Source organism: Blennius ocellaris (genome assembly GCF_963422515.1).
Source record: "Blennius ocellaris genome assembly, chromosome: 1".
NCBI classification, from domain to species: Eukaryota; Metazoa; Chordata; class Actinopteri; order Blenniiformes; family Blenniidae; genus Blennius; species Blennius ocellaris.
This window is the reverse complement of record NC_137650.1, coordinates 32,175,209-32,194,317: the sequence shown is the minus strand read 5'-3', so window position 1 is coordinate 32,194,317 and position 19,109 is coordinate 32,175,209. Positions and strand designations below refer to the sequence as shown.

The following is a 19,109-nucleotide window of genomic DNA, read 5'->3' as shown; positions in this document are numbered from 1 at the left end:
TATCATTTATATAGAGTCAATAAGGTGCTAAAATGTATGTTTCTCCTCTGTTTCCTCCATAAACATAACGGAGTTACGCTTAGTATTTCATATACAAACACGCACGCACACGCACACGCACACGCACACACACACACACGCACACATTATGTAAATAGTATTTGAGGTAGTTTGTCTTTCTTTTGTATATAGAATCCATTGTTCATTTTCACACATCTTTGGAATTGTTTACTGTTATGTATTGTTTATTTGCACTACCTTAAATTAAAAAAAAAAAAAAAAAAAAAGTATGTTAAACCGTAATACCAGTGGTTTTAATCGTTTCCAGATTCCCATCATGTCTGACTGTTTTCTTTTGATATGCCTGATAAAGAGCTGAAAGAGTTTTGTGTGTTTGCATTGTTAATCTGTGTGTGTTGTGATGCCAGGCAGATAAATACATGTCGGACTCAGAAGTGGGTCTCAGCCTCCGTCTGCTCCTCAGGCTGATCACATTCACACATCCACAAGCTTAATTTGAGTTTAATCAGTGTTTGAAGAAAAATAACAGAGTTAATGACATTTTATAATCAATGCAAATTATCTGCGAAGCTTTTAAAATGCTTTATAGCGTGAATATTTTTCCTATTCATTATCACTATGAATTCAAACAGTCCTCTTGAAAACCTCTCTAAAATTGTCTTTTTTTCCTCAATCATGTCATTAACCTCTTGCAAGTTAGTTTTTTTCTGTTGTTGCCCCACTCCCATATTTAGTGAGACGTGTTTATGATGATGATGTCATCTGTCTTGTGCTGAGAATATAATAGGAGTTCATGTGGATTGGAAATCATCACACTTTATTTAGGTCTTTGGCACAACGGCTGCAGACAAAGTCCGTTTTAACCACATTCAAATAAACACGCTGGACTTGTTATCGTGAATTCTTTCCATGTGAGCGCACTCGCACCTGAACTACGGTTATTTGTTCTTTTAACGCTTTAGGTGTACCGGTCTCACAGCTGCGCCGTTACCTCGTATTTGCCCTCGTTGTCCTTCTTGGCCTTCTCCACGTCCAGCATGAGAGCCCAGGCCCGGCCCCGGAGCTGCAGGGGAATGCCCTTGTACACCCGCTTCACCATCTGAGGGGCAGAGAGGGGCGAACATAAACACGGAGTGTATAAAACAGCTTGAGAGGGACGACGTCGTAAAGTGTGAGTCACCGGAAAGTCGAACCACCTACCGCTCGCCTACGACCGCACTGGCAGGAACAAAGGAAATAATAATAAAAAAAGAAGAAAAAAAAAAAAAACACTTGAAACATATTCACAGTGAATCACACAGGTATGGAGTCATGTGTTGCTCAGCCATAAAACTCATAAGGAGTGAAAAATGTTCCAGACCATCTGTCGGAGGTGCGAAAACACGACGTGTTTGGACTTTTAGACGTTAAAGACGCTAAGTTATGTTGAGAAATGTTGCCGCACAGCCAACTGCTGCTGCCTTTTATTGTGGAAATAACTATATATGATCACTTTCAGCTTGTTTTAGCTAATAACAACTACAGACGTCATCCCTTTTCAGGAAAAAAAAAAGGGAATTTTCACTGCATGGCCATAAGGAGGATTATAACAGGGTAGTGAAAACCTCCTAAAGACATCCTAGGATAAATCTTAGGACATTTTAAGCTATGAGTGGTGAAATACAAAACAATTTCAGTCGGTTTCACGCGTTCCAAAGGATTTCATCACATATACACATGATTTTGTTTTGTTTTTAATGTCACAACGTAACATAACATAATGTAACATAACGTAATGTAACATAACGTAATGTAACATAACGTAACGTAACAAAACGTAATGTAACATAACGTAACATAACGTAATGTAACATAACGTAATGTAACGTAATGTAACATAATGTAATGTAACATAATGTAATGTAACATAACGTAACGTAACATAACGTAATGTAACATAACGTTACGTAACATAACGTAATGTAACATAACGTAATGTAACGTAACATAACGTAACGTAATGACGTAACGTTAATAACATAATAATTATTCACTAACTCATTATTGCAAAAGTCTGACTAATTTGTCGCTCCGACTTGATTTTCAGCAAACGCTGAATAACCGATTAAAAGCGATGAGCAGAATTATGTGAAAGGTAATTTATCACATTCACATATAACCAATGAAGACTCACAGTTTGAATGATTTTAAGGTGTTTCGGTAAAAAATTATGCTCAAATGATGCAATCAACCCCCCCCCCCCCCCCCCCCCCCCCTTTTTTTCCCCCCTTGATTCCTGAACGTTCTTCACTGCTCTGTATTGGACAATGACAGATCGGAGTTATACAAAATAAAAGTTCCAGCGACGTGACACAAGTCTCGACGTTTTATTCCAGTTTGAAAGCGACAGGTCCACGTCTGAGCGTTTGTTGTGTTCGGAGAGCAGCTTGACGTCAGCGGATGTTCCTCCTCTCGCAGGCTGACTCACATTTTAGAGAACAGCTTCCATCTCCAAATGAGCTCCAGCGAAGGAATCCGGCGTCTCACTGCAGTGAAATGTTCGTCAGCCTCAACACGTGATTGGCTCCTCTGACCGCAGGGAAAGCCCCCCCCCCCCCTCCCTTTACACACTCGCCAACAATCATCTGAACTCTCCGGCACTGAAGTAATTTAAGGAGAAATCTGTTTTCAATCTCGGGCATCGGCCTCCACGTGCGGCGACGCCACTCACCCTGTCGCTGTTCTTGTATTTGTCCCACTTCTTCACCATCTTCAGCCACTTCTCCGCTCTCTCGATCTCCAGCTGCTTCCTCTGTGGAAGACAAGGAGAAGCGATGAGCAAAAAAACCCCCCCAAAAAACGCAAGCGCCGCCGTCTCTGTCGTTTAATTCCACCCCCACCCCACCCTCTCTCTCTCTCTTTCACCTTCTCTTCATGCGCAGTCGGAGCCGGCAGCTCGTTCTCACTGGACAAGGAAAAAGAAATGGAGAAAGAAGTGATCAGACACAAACTGACTGACCTACGCTCTGTGCCACAAACCGACGAGACGTTATGTTTGAAATGTTGGTTTTTAATCACCTTTCATGACTCATTTGAAGAAAAAAATCCCCCCCCAAAAAAGAATGTTGAATATATGATTTAGCTCATTGCTCTATTTTTCTTTTTCCTGAAAGCCGGGACTTACAACCGCAATTTTGCCGTGCGCATGGAAGCATATGCAAAATGGCAATAAAAGGATTAATTGCAGTTACTTCATTTGGAGGGAGGAAGATGCTCTATAATCTTGGATGTTGGCAAGAAGTAGATTTACAATGAAAAGCAGCTAATGCTGATTGTTCCTATAATTTAATGCTTCAAAAGGACTTTTCAATGTGTCTGTCTGGAGGACTGAGCAAGTTTAGTGTTAATGAGGTGTGTTTCCCAATGAGGTAAACAGGAGGTTCATGAAATAGCAACATAGCTGCTCGTCACTGGAGACGGACGTTGTGTATAAACTTGTGAAACGAGTCTAAAGAAGCCGGTTTCTCCCATTTTCCACCTCATAAAATTCCTCTATGTAAACAAAACATTTTCAACGTGAATCTTAGAACCCTTTATTTAGTTTTTTCTATATTCACCCAAACGAAGAAGAAAAGAAAAGAACATACATACATTTACATTTTATTTGAGTTTTTACGTTTAACCAATCCACCTTATTTATTTCTTCTGAGTCATTTGAGATTTTTCAGCCATTCAGTTGTTTCAATAATTTTAGCATCTTCATTATAGCTTTCTACTATTTACTTAACTCTTTACTCATCAAATAGAGATTAAGCGGCATTGTTCGCAGTGAAATGAGTGTTTCTCTATGTTGACGTGAACCCTTTAGTTTATAAAGAAGTTTTAGACTAAAATTGATCTAATTTCAAGTGAATATTACAAACAAAATATGGGATTTTTGGTCAGTTTCACACACGTTGTTGCACAAATGGAATAGGACTCTATTTTTGAAAGTCAATGAAATGTGAAATAATCTCCAGTAAAAACTCAGGGTTTGATACAGTATTTAATGAACGGCAAGTAAAACGTCGTACGTTTTGCTGATTGTCAGAATGTGTGGATAAATATCCTGACCGACACGTTTTACTTACTGCATGAAGCCGAAGCGGTCGATGACTTTGTAGATGCTGTAGTCGGCATCCTCCCAGGGGTCGATCTCCACCCCGCCCTGCCTGCCCTGCACACACACACACACACACATTCTCAATCACAGATTCAAACACGAAAAACCTACATGGAAGTAAACCTGCAACACCCAAGATGCAACCATGTTAAAATTCACACCCAGAAAAACAAAACGTGCAGATACTGAGGGCGATTTGCGACAAAATACACATTTAAACTGCAGGATTCGTTCATTGCAAGCAACAAATTTGCATAAATGACTTTAAAAATAGCCCAATTTTTTTTCAGTCCAACATGAGGAGCTGCATTAGAACAAATGAGAGAGCGTGTGTTTGGTTTCCAGCTCGGTGGGGAAAAGTACAGGAGTCAGTGGGTTTTGGCACACAGCAAAATGTGGGGAGCCAAAAAACATTGAGCCTTTTCCTCCTCTCGTTTTCCTTTTTTTTTTTTTTTTACAGCCAGTGCCTGATCGAACATGGAGACGACGAGAGGTTCCCCCACATTTCGCAGACTTTCTGTGACCTTCTCATGATGCGTTTCTACATTTCCATGACTTCACCGAAGCTACGGTGAAGCACAGGACCGCTTTTTAATGGAACACATTCTGCATATTCTCACCATGGACATGTTTAAAATAAACGTACATTGGTGTGGTTATTTTTTTTTTTTAAGTTTTAACAAAACATAAAGTGGGTTATAACCGTTTCCAGGCATTTCTAGTAATTGTATAACCTTGGGAAACCATGAAACAGGTACTTTCTGGGGTGAGGTTCTCGCTACAAAAATAGTCCATACAGCCTTATATTTAGTTTTATTAAATCAACCCAGTTTAAATGTAATATACTTCATCACATAATCATCAGCCTGTCTAATTCTGAGGCTCTAATGCTTTTATATTATTATTGTTTATCATTCATTGTTGTGATTACATCATAACCTTACTTATTCATTTGTTATAATAGATTAAAATGACTTTATTGTCATTGTGTGTCAATATTAAATTAAGCCAAATCTGGTGCATACAACCAGTCACTGTTATATGAAAGGTTAATAAAACATTTTTATAGTTAAAAACTGCACTTGAACTGGTAAAAACTGAGATACAGTGACTGAAATGTTTTGAAATAATTGCTAATAGATTTACAATCAATTATTAAAACGGTATAAAAAAAAAAACTTGTATGCAAGAGGCCCTTTATGAAGTTTTTACCTGTACTGAGGAATCATGTTTTAATGATATCCAGCAGATCACAGAGCAGCTCGTGTCAATATTTGCGTGAATAAAGTGCTGATATGTGGGGGAAACTTAACAACGCTGTCTTGCGCTGCCATTTCCGCATTAGCACTGTGTCACTTTAATGCACGTCTGGGGTTTTTATTCCCAAACATTTTAGGTCAAAATCAGACATGACAGATGTACAGAAGTAGCTGTAGTCACTGATTTATTCCCTGCGAGAAGAATCTGCTTCAGCAGCACACAGTTTGGGAAGTGATGCCCTTTTATCATGGAAAAATCCATTTGAGCAACAATCCGCTGGCAGTGTTGACATAACAGAGAGGGAAGCAATCCTGCCGGAGAGGTTTCTTCTTCCTCACTTCTTCTCTACATAACAACACCGCTGAGTGGCTGTCTGCCTGTCTGGAGAGCGGCCAATCAGCAGCGAGGAGGGGGGTCGTGCGGCTTCGCCGAGGTTGAGGCGGCACTCGGAGGCCCAGAGGCACCGCGAGTGATGTCAGCGTCATGGAAGTGAGAGGACTAAAAATACTTTGCGAGCGAGGGTGTTTGAAGCGGCACAGAGCGTGGAGAGCGACGTCGGAGCCAGAGCAGAGCTTTTGTCCCCCCCCCCCCCCCCCCCTGAATCCGCCACGCCGCTGATTCACTACAACACAATTCAAATGTATAACCCAGGAAGTGAATGACTCAGAGGTGGATCTGTGTGTTTGGTCCAGTCAAAGCATCCCTACTGTACGTCCGACTGTATCTCTATGACACGTGTGTACCGGAGCGCTGCTGGATACTGAGAATTCCTACTTGTATTCAGGTGCGAGTTACTTCTTAGAAAAGCAATGCAGTTACATTACTAGTAGCGCTGAATTAGCTCTCATTAGCTGAGCTGTCAGCTGGACGTCATTCAATCTAAAGACCGATTCACTCATTACCTGCGTCTCTACAGTTCTTCTACGTGCAAGGTGAGATGTTCAATCCCCAATGGCAACCATTTATATTCTGAAAGCCCTTGAGCAAGGCACTGAACCACATATTGCTCCCAGTGGAGGCTGTGTGCCGAGCAGAGCACCCGTCAAGTGTGACCTACAATGTAAAGCTCTGCAATTTGAAATTTGTCAAAATGCATGCACGGGTCGAAAGAAAAAAGGAAAAACTGTTAATAATTGAGAAGACGCTGCGACGAAAGAGTTGACGACCTGCTTTTATAAAGCTGATGCGAATGCAGGCTAATGCTAATGCTACACATAGTGTTACATTTTTAACGTCGTCATCAGGATGAATGAATGAGATGCTCAGTACGCTAAAAAAAAAAAAAAAAAAAAAAAGTGGGCTCTAAGGCCTCGTTTACGAAACACCTTTTCAAGTTAAAACACATCGTCTTATTGTTTTTGTTTCAGAAAATCTGCATTTACAAAGACATCGTTTTCAAAACAATGTCCGTTTACACGGAAACGGCAGAAACAATCAAAACAATATAATCAGTTTTCCTGTTGGTCACTAGTGGGTGCTGTTGTTAAACAATATAAATGTTACCAATGACAAGCTCATGGCACATTCAACTATAAAACTAAAATGTATTATTATCTACCCACTCACGCGTGTGGCACGTGGTGCAGTAACAGCATTTCAGAAAAGTTGCGTTTTCCCCTGTTTACATGGACCCAGAGAGTTTCCAGGAGCTCCGATTGGTGTAAAATGATTGACTGACGCACAACACAAATGTTGCATGTTTATTAGTCTTATGGCCAAATCTAGTCAGCGTAGAACAGAAGCGACAAAAAAAAAAAAAGACTTCAAAGATCACAAATGGAAGAAGACATCTCGTCTATGATTGTACTTGTAAATTTATAAACGCTCATTTATTTACAGCGAAACAGCAGAGAATCACCGACAAAGCCGGACAGGGACAGACACCGGCTAATGGGATTACATTAAAGAGGGATTTTGTGACGTGCTCTTCTCACCACTGCTGCTGTTTAAAGGCTTTATTCGCACACGACGACCGATTCCTTACAAACTAACGTACCGAGGAGCTCCTTCACAGCAGTCACGCGATGAGAAGTTAGTGCTTTAACAGCTTCAGAGGAAACATGTGACACGCACCGCGTGATTACAATTTATTTATCTCACAACAAAGATCAACACACCACTGAACGTGTTCGTACAGTTCAAACTGTATGAACGAGTGAGTTCAGCCTCTCAACAGGCTGAACGTGGTTTTTTTTTTCTTCACGTCTCAAACAGTTTTGATTATTTCGTGTCTGTGTGTGCCAAAGACAATTCTTGTCTCACTCTTTGTCATTTTATGTCTTGTTTTTGCTCATCATCTCATTTTTCTGTGATTTTTGATGTTTGTGCTCATTGTGGCTCGGCGGTTGTTTCTTAAACTCATTTTCCATATCATTTTAGCAAAATGAATCCCTCTTTCTATATTTTTGCATCACGTTGTTTTATTCAAGTTGTTTGTAAGTTGTTTTTTGGATGTTTGTGGTCATTTTTTATGTCTTTGTTTTTGCTCGACGTCTCATCATTTGAGCTGAGCCTCACTTTAAAAAGCTGACGTTTCTCACTGCGGTTATTTTACGTTCTTTTCATCAGTGTGTCTCTTTTTTCATTCCCTCTGGTTGTTTTTTGTTACTTCCTCGAGATTATCCAATGTTTTGTCCTTTCATGATCAATTTACAAGAACTTTCGCTTTTTTTCTCTTTTGTTCTCATTTTATTTTATTGGGTGAATGTTTTATGTTCTTTGTGAACAACTAAATCTCTTCATATTTGCTTTGTGTCTTTTAGTAGTTGGAAGGCGTATTTGTTGCTTTTTCACATGTATTTTCATGCCAATTCCCACTAAAATGTTTAATATAAAGCACTTCGTAAGCATGTTTCAGAAGAGTGCTATATAAATAAAGTTATTATTACTATTGTGATTATTATTAAAACATCGCTACAACACTGAATTACATCATACTTTTTGAATAAGTGCGTACATTCTGGGTTGTTGCCTACAACTACAAAACACAATGGAATCCTGGAAATAAAGGTCATTACAACCAGACAATATCGTAAAACTGGATTTTTGGAAACGCTTTTGGAGGACAGGCAGAAAGGGGCACCTCAAAATAGGCGCTGCGAGTTTAGTTTTTGCTGTATAAACCTGCTGGCGACAGGCTTTTACTCCCAAAATCCTCCTGGGAACAAGCTGCTCCTGTGTGGCGTTGGACGTTTCCGCTGCTTCACCTCTCTGCACACGTGGCCGGAAACAAGACGTCAGGCTGTAGCGGTCCAGACTCTCACCAGCACCTTCCCGGAGGTCGACGTCAAGTCAATCGCTGCACAGTGTGTCAGAGTTGTTGCCATGGCGAGACGGAGCTAAAATCCCCCAGCAGCCGCCCCGTCATCGCCCGCTTGCTCCGGAGCTGCGGGGCTAAATTTAACCTGGGGCTGCGCTCGGCCTCGGTTCAACTCCGCATCAGCACATTCAGCCCGCTGCTTTGAGCCACGACTACAAGCATGAGACAGCTCAGACAACCAAGTCGTGTGTATCAATGCCGTGCTGCATGTTAACTCGTGTTACACAATATTTCCATAAATCCATCTTCTATTCCTGCTTTATCTAGAATCAGGTCAAGTGAGGTCCGGGCCAATCCCAGCTGACTTTGAACCTTGGAGCAATTGTCTTAGATGGAGGGACTAACCCGACTTCAACTTAACATGCAAGTCTTTGGACCTTGGGAGGAATTAAACCAGAGAAACCGCTTGCATGCAAAGAGAGAACGTGGTTAGCGCTCTTGGTTTACAGAGGAGGAGGAGTGAGGAGTTTGCGTGTTCTCCTCCAGGTACTCCCGTTTCCTCCAACAGTCCAAAAAAAAAGAAGAAGCATTTTGGGAGAATAGATAGACGACCTTAAATTGCCCACGTGTATGAATGTGTGTGTCAGTTTGTTTCTGCACTTTTCCTGTGATGGACTGACAACCCGTCCGGGGTGTATCCTGCCTTCGCCCATAATTAGCTGGGATTGGCTCCAGCAACCCACGACCTTGAACTGAATAAAGCACTATGGAAGATGGATGTGTGAAGGAGATTGGAGTGACTCCAGGATCCAGTCGCACTGAGGCCAGAGTGCGAACCACGACGCCTTCATGCTGACAGTAAGTGGGAGCCAATGGATTGTTCCTCCGGTGACTCAGACGTCGACCACTGATGTGCTTGATAGACCTGGATGACATTCATCTCCATGACCTCCGTTACAACAGGAGCTACAGTCTGAAGTCTGATTATTTAGAGACGTGTCCCATTGGAATGAAGCAATTATCCATCCATCCATCCATATGTTATAATGAGAAGACCTCCCATGATAAAATATAGTCTTTACTGTGCAATAATGCAAACCTAAGAACTCAGAAGACAAGCTGACCAATCAGATTCATCTCAAGAACGAAACAGATGAATTAAGCTTAAAAAAAAAAACACAACAACAACTTAACATCAGGACCAACCCTGACGAAACGTAAGCCCTAAATGAAAAGAAAATAACGAGGCCCTCCATCACTATTAGCTGCAAGCGCGCCACGGCACACGCTCCTGCCAGGACCATGTAATTTCCGTCACTTATGGCCTGAACGGCAAATTTAAGGGCTGCTAACATCTGTGGTTGGAAATAAACTCCCAAGAACTCCTCGAGGATAAACAGACGGCAGCAAACAGCCATTTATCATGTCATTAATTGCAGATAATGCCCGACACACCCACCGGACATTTTGCACAGCGCATTATATTGCACAACTTTTGTAAATACTTACTCCTTAATATTTTAGCCTTCTACACAGTTTTGTATTTCTACCGTGTTGGAACATTGCTACAGAACATGTACATGAAGTATTCTATTTATTCTATTCTGTGTCACAAACTTCCGCAGTTTCAGCCCCCGTGAAGCACTCCGCTCTCTCGGTCACATTCACACGGCTGCCATGCGCTGGCGTGTACTCGACCTCCGGCGGGAACAACTTGTCCGAGGTCACTTTGACACGACAAGAGGGAGGGATACGACACGCCGCCCACCGAGACGTGCTGCTCACCTGGGCCCTCTGCCCCTTCTTGTTCGCCTCCTTCTCCTTGTACCCTGTATTAAACACACAGGGGCCTGTCCGGGGAAACTGTTCCAAGCCTCACTGGCACAAGACGTCATGCTTTCCACCCAATTTCAGTCATCATGTTCGTTTGGCGGAATGTTTTTCCATGCCAGTGTACACCGTCAGTTCAAGACGCACCTAATATCTGCGGTCAGCGTTCTCCGATTGCCTCAAACGGCAGGCGCAAGCATATTATTACATAACGTGTTATTAATGTACTTTGGCAGCAAAAAACACACACACACACACACACACACACACACATCCACCCACACACCTACACACTCGCTGTGCTCCACACATGCAGGAACACACGGACGCACATTTGATTTCTCGCTTTTGTCCTTTTCAGCGAGGCCGTCGGTTTTTTTAACCAGCAAATCGACCACATGTGAGCTCTTCCTCCTACACACAAACACCACACAGGACAAAAGATCACGTAGAAGCACTACGAACACACTCAGCAGCACCTGGAAGCTGTAAAGAAATGCAAACTTGTCATGTTACTATTAAATCATCCATAAAGGAAACGTCAGTCGCTTTAACTCCATAGATACCGGGTTGGTAAACACGTGCAGTTACTAATCCTTCTGGATTTAAATCAAAAGTGTAGAAGACTGAGAGAACAAACTCACCGTAGCATATTTCAAGAGAATGTCAGCCCGTTCCTCTGCTATAAGCGTCTCGATGTCTTTCTTCATGTCAATATCTGCAGGGGAGAAAAAAAAGAAGAAGAAGAAAGCCAGGTTTGTAATGTGCTAGAAAACAAAAACAACAACAAGTGAAGATGAGTCATGGAAAAAAAAAAAAGAAAGAAGAGAAGCACAGCTGATCGATGTGGGCGACTGCTGGCCTCCGATCCAGCAGGCCGAGCCGGTGATGGTGAAGCACACACTGCATTTGTAAAGACTTTCTCACACGGGACAAACACACATAAAAACCATGGCGGGTCGTTAAAATTGAAAAGATTTTGAGGCTTGATTCAGAAGTGGGTGGTTCCAGGTGTAGATAAACATTTCTACTGTAGAGCTGCGACCTGAGAAATATCAACGTATGATTGCGCCGACAACCCCGCCTGGGAAACGTCCACCTTCTGTTGTGGATAATAAAAGAAAAAGAAGAAATGCCTGTACAGAGAAAGTCCAGTTTTGTCTGTCAGATTCATCAACTACGGACGATTCCTGGCCCTCATGGTAACAATGTGTGTCTATCCGATTGTCCAAACCAGCACATGTTGGTTGAACACGCAACAAAAAGTAGACCTGTGTATTTTTTTGTTGGCGTTCTTTAAGTCAATGGAAATTAGCAACTCGTCCAGTTACTACCGAATTAAGTTTTTGAGTTGAATCTCGTGAACCTGAGGGAATTCCTTTCAGTTCCCATCATACTGAACTCACAGTAGTAACTCTATAATATTCAAAGAATTCCTTGTTATATCTTGTGCTTTACTGAAACCGACTTTTTAAAAATGGCTCCCAAGGTGGAACCTTTGGAAAAGGCTCTGTAGACAAGGGAGAAAAACTCCTAATACACATGAGAAACAACACCAGCAGTAAATAGTCGTTCTGGATATATGTGAGTAAATAGACAATAAGAACAATATTTGCTCCCAGAGTGTAAAGTCTCCATGTTCTCCTGGGACTCACAGTTTTATTTTGACAGTCACCGTAATAACGATCCAACTTGCTCTTCTGTCCATATGAATGCACCTTTAAGTTTATTGTTAGTGTTTATAGTGGATCGTTCTGGCCATGCATGTGTGTCTTTACGTTACAAAAACAAACAACAGCACCCACTAGTGGCCCTACATGAAAACTACATCGTTTTCAGTGTTTGTGCACTTCAGAGAACAAACTAACATGGTCCAAGGTTTTTCTTCAAATTGTGTCTCGTCGCTAAATTAAACACAAATCTGCCTTTTCTACATTAGAAACTATATGTCTTGTTCAGAATAAATATTTAGACGAGGACAACATTTCCCCATGAAACTGGGGGAGGGTTGTTGACTCTCTCGTCTAACTGTGACCTCTGCATGTAGCGTGTCGCGCGTCGGCCAAAAACCCAGTTCACTGGCTTTACACTGGTGATGAATAAATACTCCAAAAAACTCCAAGCCAAAAAAAAAACAATGCCCGGCTGGAATTTTTAAGAAAATGGTGGGACGTGATATCGTAGCATCTCTCTGAGCGACTTTTGTGTCTCTCCACACAATGAGCAGAATCCCAGCTGGAGCCGGAGGCCCGCTGCCATATCATTCCCAAACAAAGCAGTATTAATGCCACCTAATCTGCCTCCTCTGTGCGGCTCTACACCAATGACAGGACCCCCCGAGTGGTAATCTGGCCGCGGTGCAGGACAGGCAAACCACACTTGGATTAGGAATATCTCCAAAGCAGGATTAGGTGGGGAAAGTCTGTTATTCCCAAAACAGGAACAAGGGAAACAAAGAGCTTCCTCAGACATGAAGACGTCGACGGCTTCCTTTGTTGGTTGTAATGGTTCCTAATTGAATATGCGTCTGAAGCTGCGGCTCCAGTCTGTGAACCACTATTCAATAAACTCAAGGTGAAGATATTTCAATTCACTCAATTTATGAATCATCTATAAAACTGGTCATGAGCCCAGGTAAAACTGAACTGCCTCCAGACTGCATGCTAACACCTTCTCAGGTGCACGCTGTACCAAAACTGTGCTTTAACAGGCCCGATTGCACAAGTTATGAGAAATTAGGACATTTTTCCTGTCTAATTCAGTCTAAAATCAGACATCATAGAGGATCTTTCTTTGTGTTTAACTCAAACTCTTGCTGCTCTATTGACCAGGAAACCTGGCTAATCGGTAAAAAACAAGACAGAGGAACCGAAGTGTGGAAGGAAAAGGATACGAGGTGGACTCCTAAAGTCAGTCCAGGGTAAAAAAGCAACTGTGGAGACTCCTATTGTATTGCCATCGCGTGACATACAATGACAAGAGAGAAAGAAAAGACATTCACGCCTATGGGCGATTTAACGGTGGGAAAACGAGCTGTGGAAGGAAACCAGAGTCCAGAGGAAGACGCTGCCCAACCCACAGGCAAACTAACATTAACGCAATCGTATTGATGTCAATACTCAAATACCTACACTGTCTCCAAAGATCGGTAACAACATACAGACAATGTGTTTAAAATACGAAGGTGGAAAAATATATTGAAGGATTATTCAGACCAACTAAAACGTATTTTCTTTAAATAAATGGGAGGTAAGATTACAGAGGTTTGTGGTTTGACCTCAATCTTTACTGTTTCAATTGTTAAAGCAACAAAAAAACTAAAAAAAAAAGACACGTAGCTCTATTGTGCACCATCCATCAGTGTCCTGTATAATGGAGTCTGTCTACATTTATTTTTGAAACTACTTAAATACCAAATATAATGGATTCAAGTTCAAATTTGTGGGGGGAAAAAAAACAAAACAATGACAGCTCCAAAGTTTATTTCCGAGAGGTGTTTTGTGTCAGAACTGGACAGACATGGCTGGTTGCATCGCTCTCTTCCCCAGACTTTGTGTCTGAATGTGGGTTAACCAGGTTGAATAATTCAGCAAGGACGAAAATGGAGCTCCTGTCTGGCCAGCAGTCAGTGACACAGTTTTGTTTTTTGGGGTTTTTTTTATAGCAGAGAGAGAGAAAAGCTCTGCAGTCACATTCAAAACACTGATTGTCCTTATTTACACGTTACATAACAGCTATTATGGGGCTTCGGCTTCTAATGATTTTAATCAGGGTTAAAAAAAAAAAAGATTATTTCATCTTCGAATGTCAGAAAATTGAGAAGGCTGAACATGATGTCCTCAGATGTTTCGACTAAAAACCAGAGAAACACAACAGATCCATCATCGTTACAATCAACCGTTGAGCAAATCAAATTAAGTGTCGATTCCCGCTGCTCCCTTTTGAAGCTCGCAGAACAGATTCCATGAATGCCACCCTTACCGATGCAACCCAGGCTCACCCCGGTTCACTCGAGGTGAAGACTTGACCCAGAGACACCGAGGGGGAGTGGAATGATACGATATTCGTGCGACGGCACCATCTAATGGCCAACGTAATTATGACAGGAGCAAAGGTTAATTAGTGCAACAAAGCTAGTTATTTCTATTTGACATGATCTTCCCACAACCTCCACCTCCTGTTGAGTTCCGCCCTCAGTCAGTTATTAACATGTTAAAGACAAGGAGTTGACATGTTGTCCCCGTGCATCGTATTTCTCCGACAACCCAAAGACGCGCCTGGTAGCTCCCGATAGCTCCCGTATTGACTCCCGCACACCGACTATAAAACCCATTGAAACGACACCAGCGTCAAACTGTGTCGCTGAAGACGACTTATAAAGTAACAGCCACTTAAAACGACCGGCACACTTGGTAGTTCTGATCCAACTAAAAAAAAAAAAATTTAAAAAATGTGTCTGCCGTCCTGTAAATTGCAGATTTATGCTTGCAAAGAATGTGTTGGAAGCACTTTTACGCTGCAGCAGCTCTGGGCCTGATGAGGTCCGTGGAGAACCGGTTGATGGCGAACAGAAGCTTTAAATATGAGCCGCCTCGGGAAGCATATGGCAGCGGCTGCATGCGGTCAGCGCTCTAAATCACAGGCGAGCTCTGGCAGGAGTCCCGCCGCCGAGGGTGGAGGCCCAAACCGGGAGAGCATGCCGAGAAATCCTTCACGTCACCTGACTTGACGGGGCTGGAGGACCCCCGCTGCCTGTTTTGTTTTTTGTTTTTTTAATCCACAAATGAAACGTGTCTCTAGATTTCGCGTCGTTTAGTCAAATGACAGAACGGAGAGTTTGGATTCTGACCAACCAATTCTGCAAAACATCTGCCTGCATAAGATTTCAGAATTTTAGATATAAACCAGTTGATTTGACATTTCTAGGATGCGAGTTGATCAAAAACATCAAAATAAACTTGTATGATTAATTTTCTCTTTGTGAATGTGCGGTGGATAAGATTTCAGGAGAGGTTTAGCTATAAGTCACACTTTTTTCAGTTGTTTGGACACTTTAATTCCAAAAATAACTTGTATATCACAATATACCAGTACGCAGCACCTGGGACAATGTTGCTGTAGTACCACCGTGACACGACTTATACTCCACTGCGACTTGTAGTCTGGAAAGTACAGTAGTTTAGCTTTTCGGTTTGTTGCCGCCGACCTCCAGCCTTTAGACACACCGACAGGAAAACACACAAGTTTCTTTAAGATTCTCAGGACGTCTGCTCACCTGTCGATGAACTTAATGCATTCAACAAAAACACTGCATTTCATAACTCCAAGGCGAGTTGGATTGTTATTACAGGTGACTCCCAACTGTAAAACGACCACGTCCCAGGAGATTCTGGACTGGGAGTCATGACACTCTGGAGGCCGCCATTGCTGTGACTGTTCACCTACTGAGCATGTGCAGAAGAACTATTTACTGCAGCTGTGTGGTACATGTGCGGTTGCCGTGTTTTCCCCTGCTTATACAGAGTTTAAACTGTTTGCACGTGTTCTCCAGAAGTTCCACCTCGGGAGACATTTACAAAAAGTTGACTCCGAGCAAGGTTGGTTGTGTAAATGTTAACCGAAACCACAATGTCTTCGTGAGAGCGCCAAAAGAACTGGTATAGAAAAGTTCCAAACAACAACAAATGGGTCCCTGATTAGGAGCCTTGGCCCCTGACGCATCGATGGGTCATTCGGGCCCCCCCCCCCCCCCCAAAAAAAAAATACATGTATGAAACTCCACATTATAATTCAACATGTAAATAAGACTCACAATTCAATCAAATTGTAAATCCACATTAAAAGTCAGAATCCATTTCTGGAACCGGCCAAGTGTGTATGTATGTGTGTATATTTGCTCGCCGTGTTTGTCTTAAAGGCGCAGCGCTCTAAATATTTATAACTTCATGCGACAAGTCGAGTAACAGTCACATCCCAATTTAAAATATTAGACTTCCTTCAGACAAACAGAATAATGCATGTTTATGCGTCACATGTCTAACTCTTTGATTAAAAACATGAAAATGGAAGCGAGCGAGGGACATTGACTGAAGCAGCATTACTGAGTGTAAATGTGTCACTTTGGAAAGATCTACTGCATCAAACAGGCTATTTGTGGAACCGCAGTTCTGCAAAATTCACAACTTCAATGAAAGAAACCTTCACTTCTTGGCAACGGCACTTTTTCAGTATAAAATGACGAAGCCAACAGTATTCAGATTAGTTTGATCTTTTCTTCTTTTTGGGTTAATATAATTTGAATATGCACATAAACCGAATGATAATGTGTCGTGACTGTCTGAAACATATAATAATTAACAATATAGTCATGCTGCTGACGCATTAACCCGTCTATGATTGTTTTATAAGTCTTTGACAATGACAAGGTTTTTCTTTTGACTATTTCTCAGTCAAAACAAACAATGATTGTGTTCGCCATCCATTCATCCATCAAACATTCCCATTCAGGGCTGATGTGATACTTTGGCCAAATGCCATGTACCCACGTGGCTGAAGGGGGGGGGGGGGGGGCACATACAGCCCAATTCATCCCGAGTGGGCCAGACCGGTAAAACAATGCCTTTCTATTTCAACTTTAAAGGTTTTTCTTTGTTATCGCACAGATTTGTGATGAAAATGTCTATATTTTTGCAACCAAAAAAACCCCCCCAAAACAAAACAGATGATTATGACCAAAAATATCTACAATCTTGGTATAAAGTGAATTTAAATTAAAGGTTCTGGTGCAAAATACAGTGAAATGTGACTTCTTTTTTTTTTTTTTTTTTACAGTTTGCTAGGTGGAGGGTTGGAGCTTCATGTAAACCGGTTTTGCCCCACAGGTTTTCATGTTTGACATCCCTGCAGTGGAGAACCGAGGGCAGACAGGCTGTTGTATGTTTTCCACAGTGTTTGTGTGTGTGTCTGCCAGTGTTTGGCTTCACTGTAATGTTTTGAAGAATCAGCGATGGCAGAGCTGGTCCACAGCTTCTGGGGTAATTTCTGTGGGGGGGGGGGGGGGGGGGGGGGTGAAACCGAGGAACAAAGGTTGGAAGACACTAACCTTATTGAGTGAATCTGATTCTGGTTCAGTTTAGTCCCAGCTAATGTTACATATTTGAAAATTCCACTCGCAATAAGGGAGAAAGTACTGCATAATGGAGAGTGGGGTTGTTGATATGTCACAAAGCTCTCATATCTAATGCAAGAAGACTTGCTGTATTGCAATAAGTCATTTGTGTATTCACATGCAACATACCTACTGGAGAAGGGAGAACTGGAGTACTGCTATTTAGCAGAAATCCTAAAGCACAAAGGCAGCAACATCAAATGCTGTTTGATGCAAGGCCCCACGTGTTTAACTCAGCTCATGCAGCCCTATTACTAAATGATACGAGCACCTGAATATTGGCTATAGTATAACAGATATTCCATTGTATTTGTGGCTTCATCCTGTCACTGGAGAACTTGGGATGCAGGATGCAGCGGGAGGCCTAAGAGCTGCTGCTGCTGCCTTCACTGTCTCGGTATGAAGGGGGAAAAACGGGGATGAAGGCGTAGATGTGGTTCAGTCAGACCAGGACCTCATTTTATGATGGTAAACAAACCCGCAGCCCCCCTGCTGCCCGCCCCCCCCCTCTCCCCCCCTCCTGCGGGCTGAGGCGCTCGATGCTGCAGCCTCGCGCGAGATCCGTTTTTTTTTTATTTTTTTTATTCTAATGAGAATAAGAAACAAAAGCTGGGGAAAAATTTAAAAAAATAAGCGTGCAGGTTAGGGATGGAAAAAATAAAAAAAAGTGTGATTACCGTGTGTCTCCGGTGTATCCCCGCGCTATCCGTGTAGCAACACAGCTCCGGTTCCTGCGGGCATTCTCCGGTGGAAGTGCCGCTCCAGCAGAACAAACCACAACAAAAGCCTCCGCTCCGTCAATCCATGGGTTTACCGTCACACGCGCTCTCATTCACACGCCGCATGCATGCGCACACACATTCACTCACTCACTCACGCGCGCGCACGGAGGACGTGGAGCGGGACAGAGGAGCTCCCGGGTCCCGGGATGCGAGCGGCGGCCGGGCGGACTGATGCGCAACTGAGCAGGCGCCGCGGCGTGGCAGCCGTCAGCCGGGGAGGGAGACGAGCAGATCCGGCCTTAAAGACACAGAACCTCCAGAGCCGCTGCCCCAGTCCCGGTTCAGCCGGCAGCACCGACAACACCGCCTCTTTCTGGCCTTTCCTCTACTGACATCTACTGGAGAACTCCGGGTACTGCAGTGATGGCGGCAGCAGCACAGCGGTACAGTAGTACAGTAGTATATTAATATAGTAAATCAATCTTTATTTATTTATTTTAGTAGTAGAATAGTACAGGCTCACTTTGTTTTTCTCAGTCCGATTGATTCCATGTCAATTGATCGAATTGACCCGTTTACATGAACATTGAATTAAAGTGAGCGGATTGCGTACAGATGACGTTATAATAGAAAGCTTTAATCTCATTACCATGGAATCTGATTACTCATGGGCCATGTAAGGCAGGGATGGACATCTAATTTTCCCAA

General features: G+C 42.5%; 1 protein-coding gene across 3 annotated transcripts in view; it reads right to left on the bottom strand.

Moving 5' to 3' along the window:
• Window positions 1–18,609, bottom strand: part of LOC308133530 (USP6 N-terminal-like protein) — a 28,053-nt gene extending 9,444 nt beyond the window's left edge. The window contains exons 1-6 of one of the 3 annotated variants that reach the window (XM_080500947.1): window positions 18,357–18,609; window positions 11,156–11,229; window positions 4,131–4,216; window positions 2,926–2,965; window positions 2,732–2,812; window positions 1,013–1,120 (exon numbers count right to left, since the gene is read on the bottom strand). In XM_080500947.1, the coding sequence (XP_080357073.1) occupies window positions 1,013–1,120; window positions 2,732–2,812; window positions 2,926–2,965; window positions 4,131–4,216; window positions 11,156–11,221 (381 nt within the window). In that variant the 5' untranslated portion in view covers window positions 11,222–11,229; window positions 18,357–18,609. Of the gene's footprint in view, window positions 1–1,012; window positions 1,121–2,731; window positions 2,813–2,925; window positions 2,966–4,130; window positions 4,217–10,797; window positions 10,926–11,155; window positions 11,231–18,356 lie in introns of those variants that run through there. The other 2 variants (XM_080500948.1, XM_080500949.1) reach the window with 2 other exon arrangements.
• Window positions 18,610–19,109: the final 500 nt, after the last annotated feature.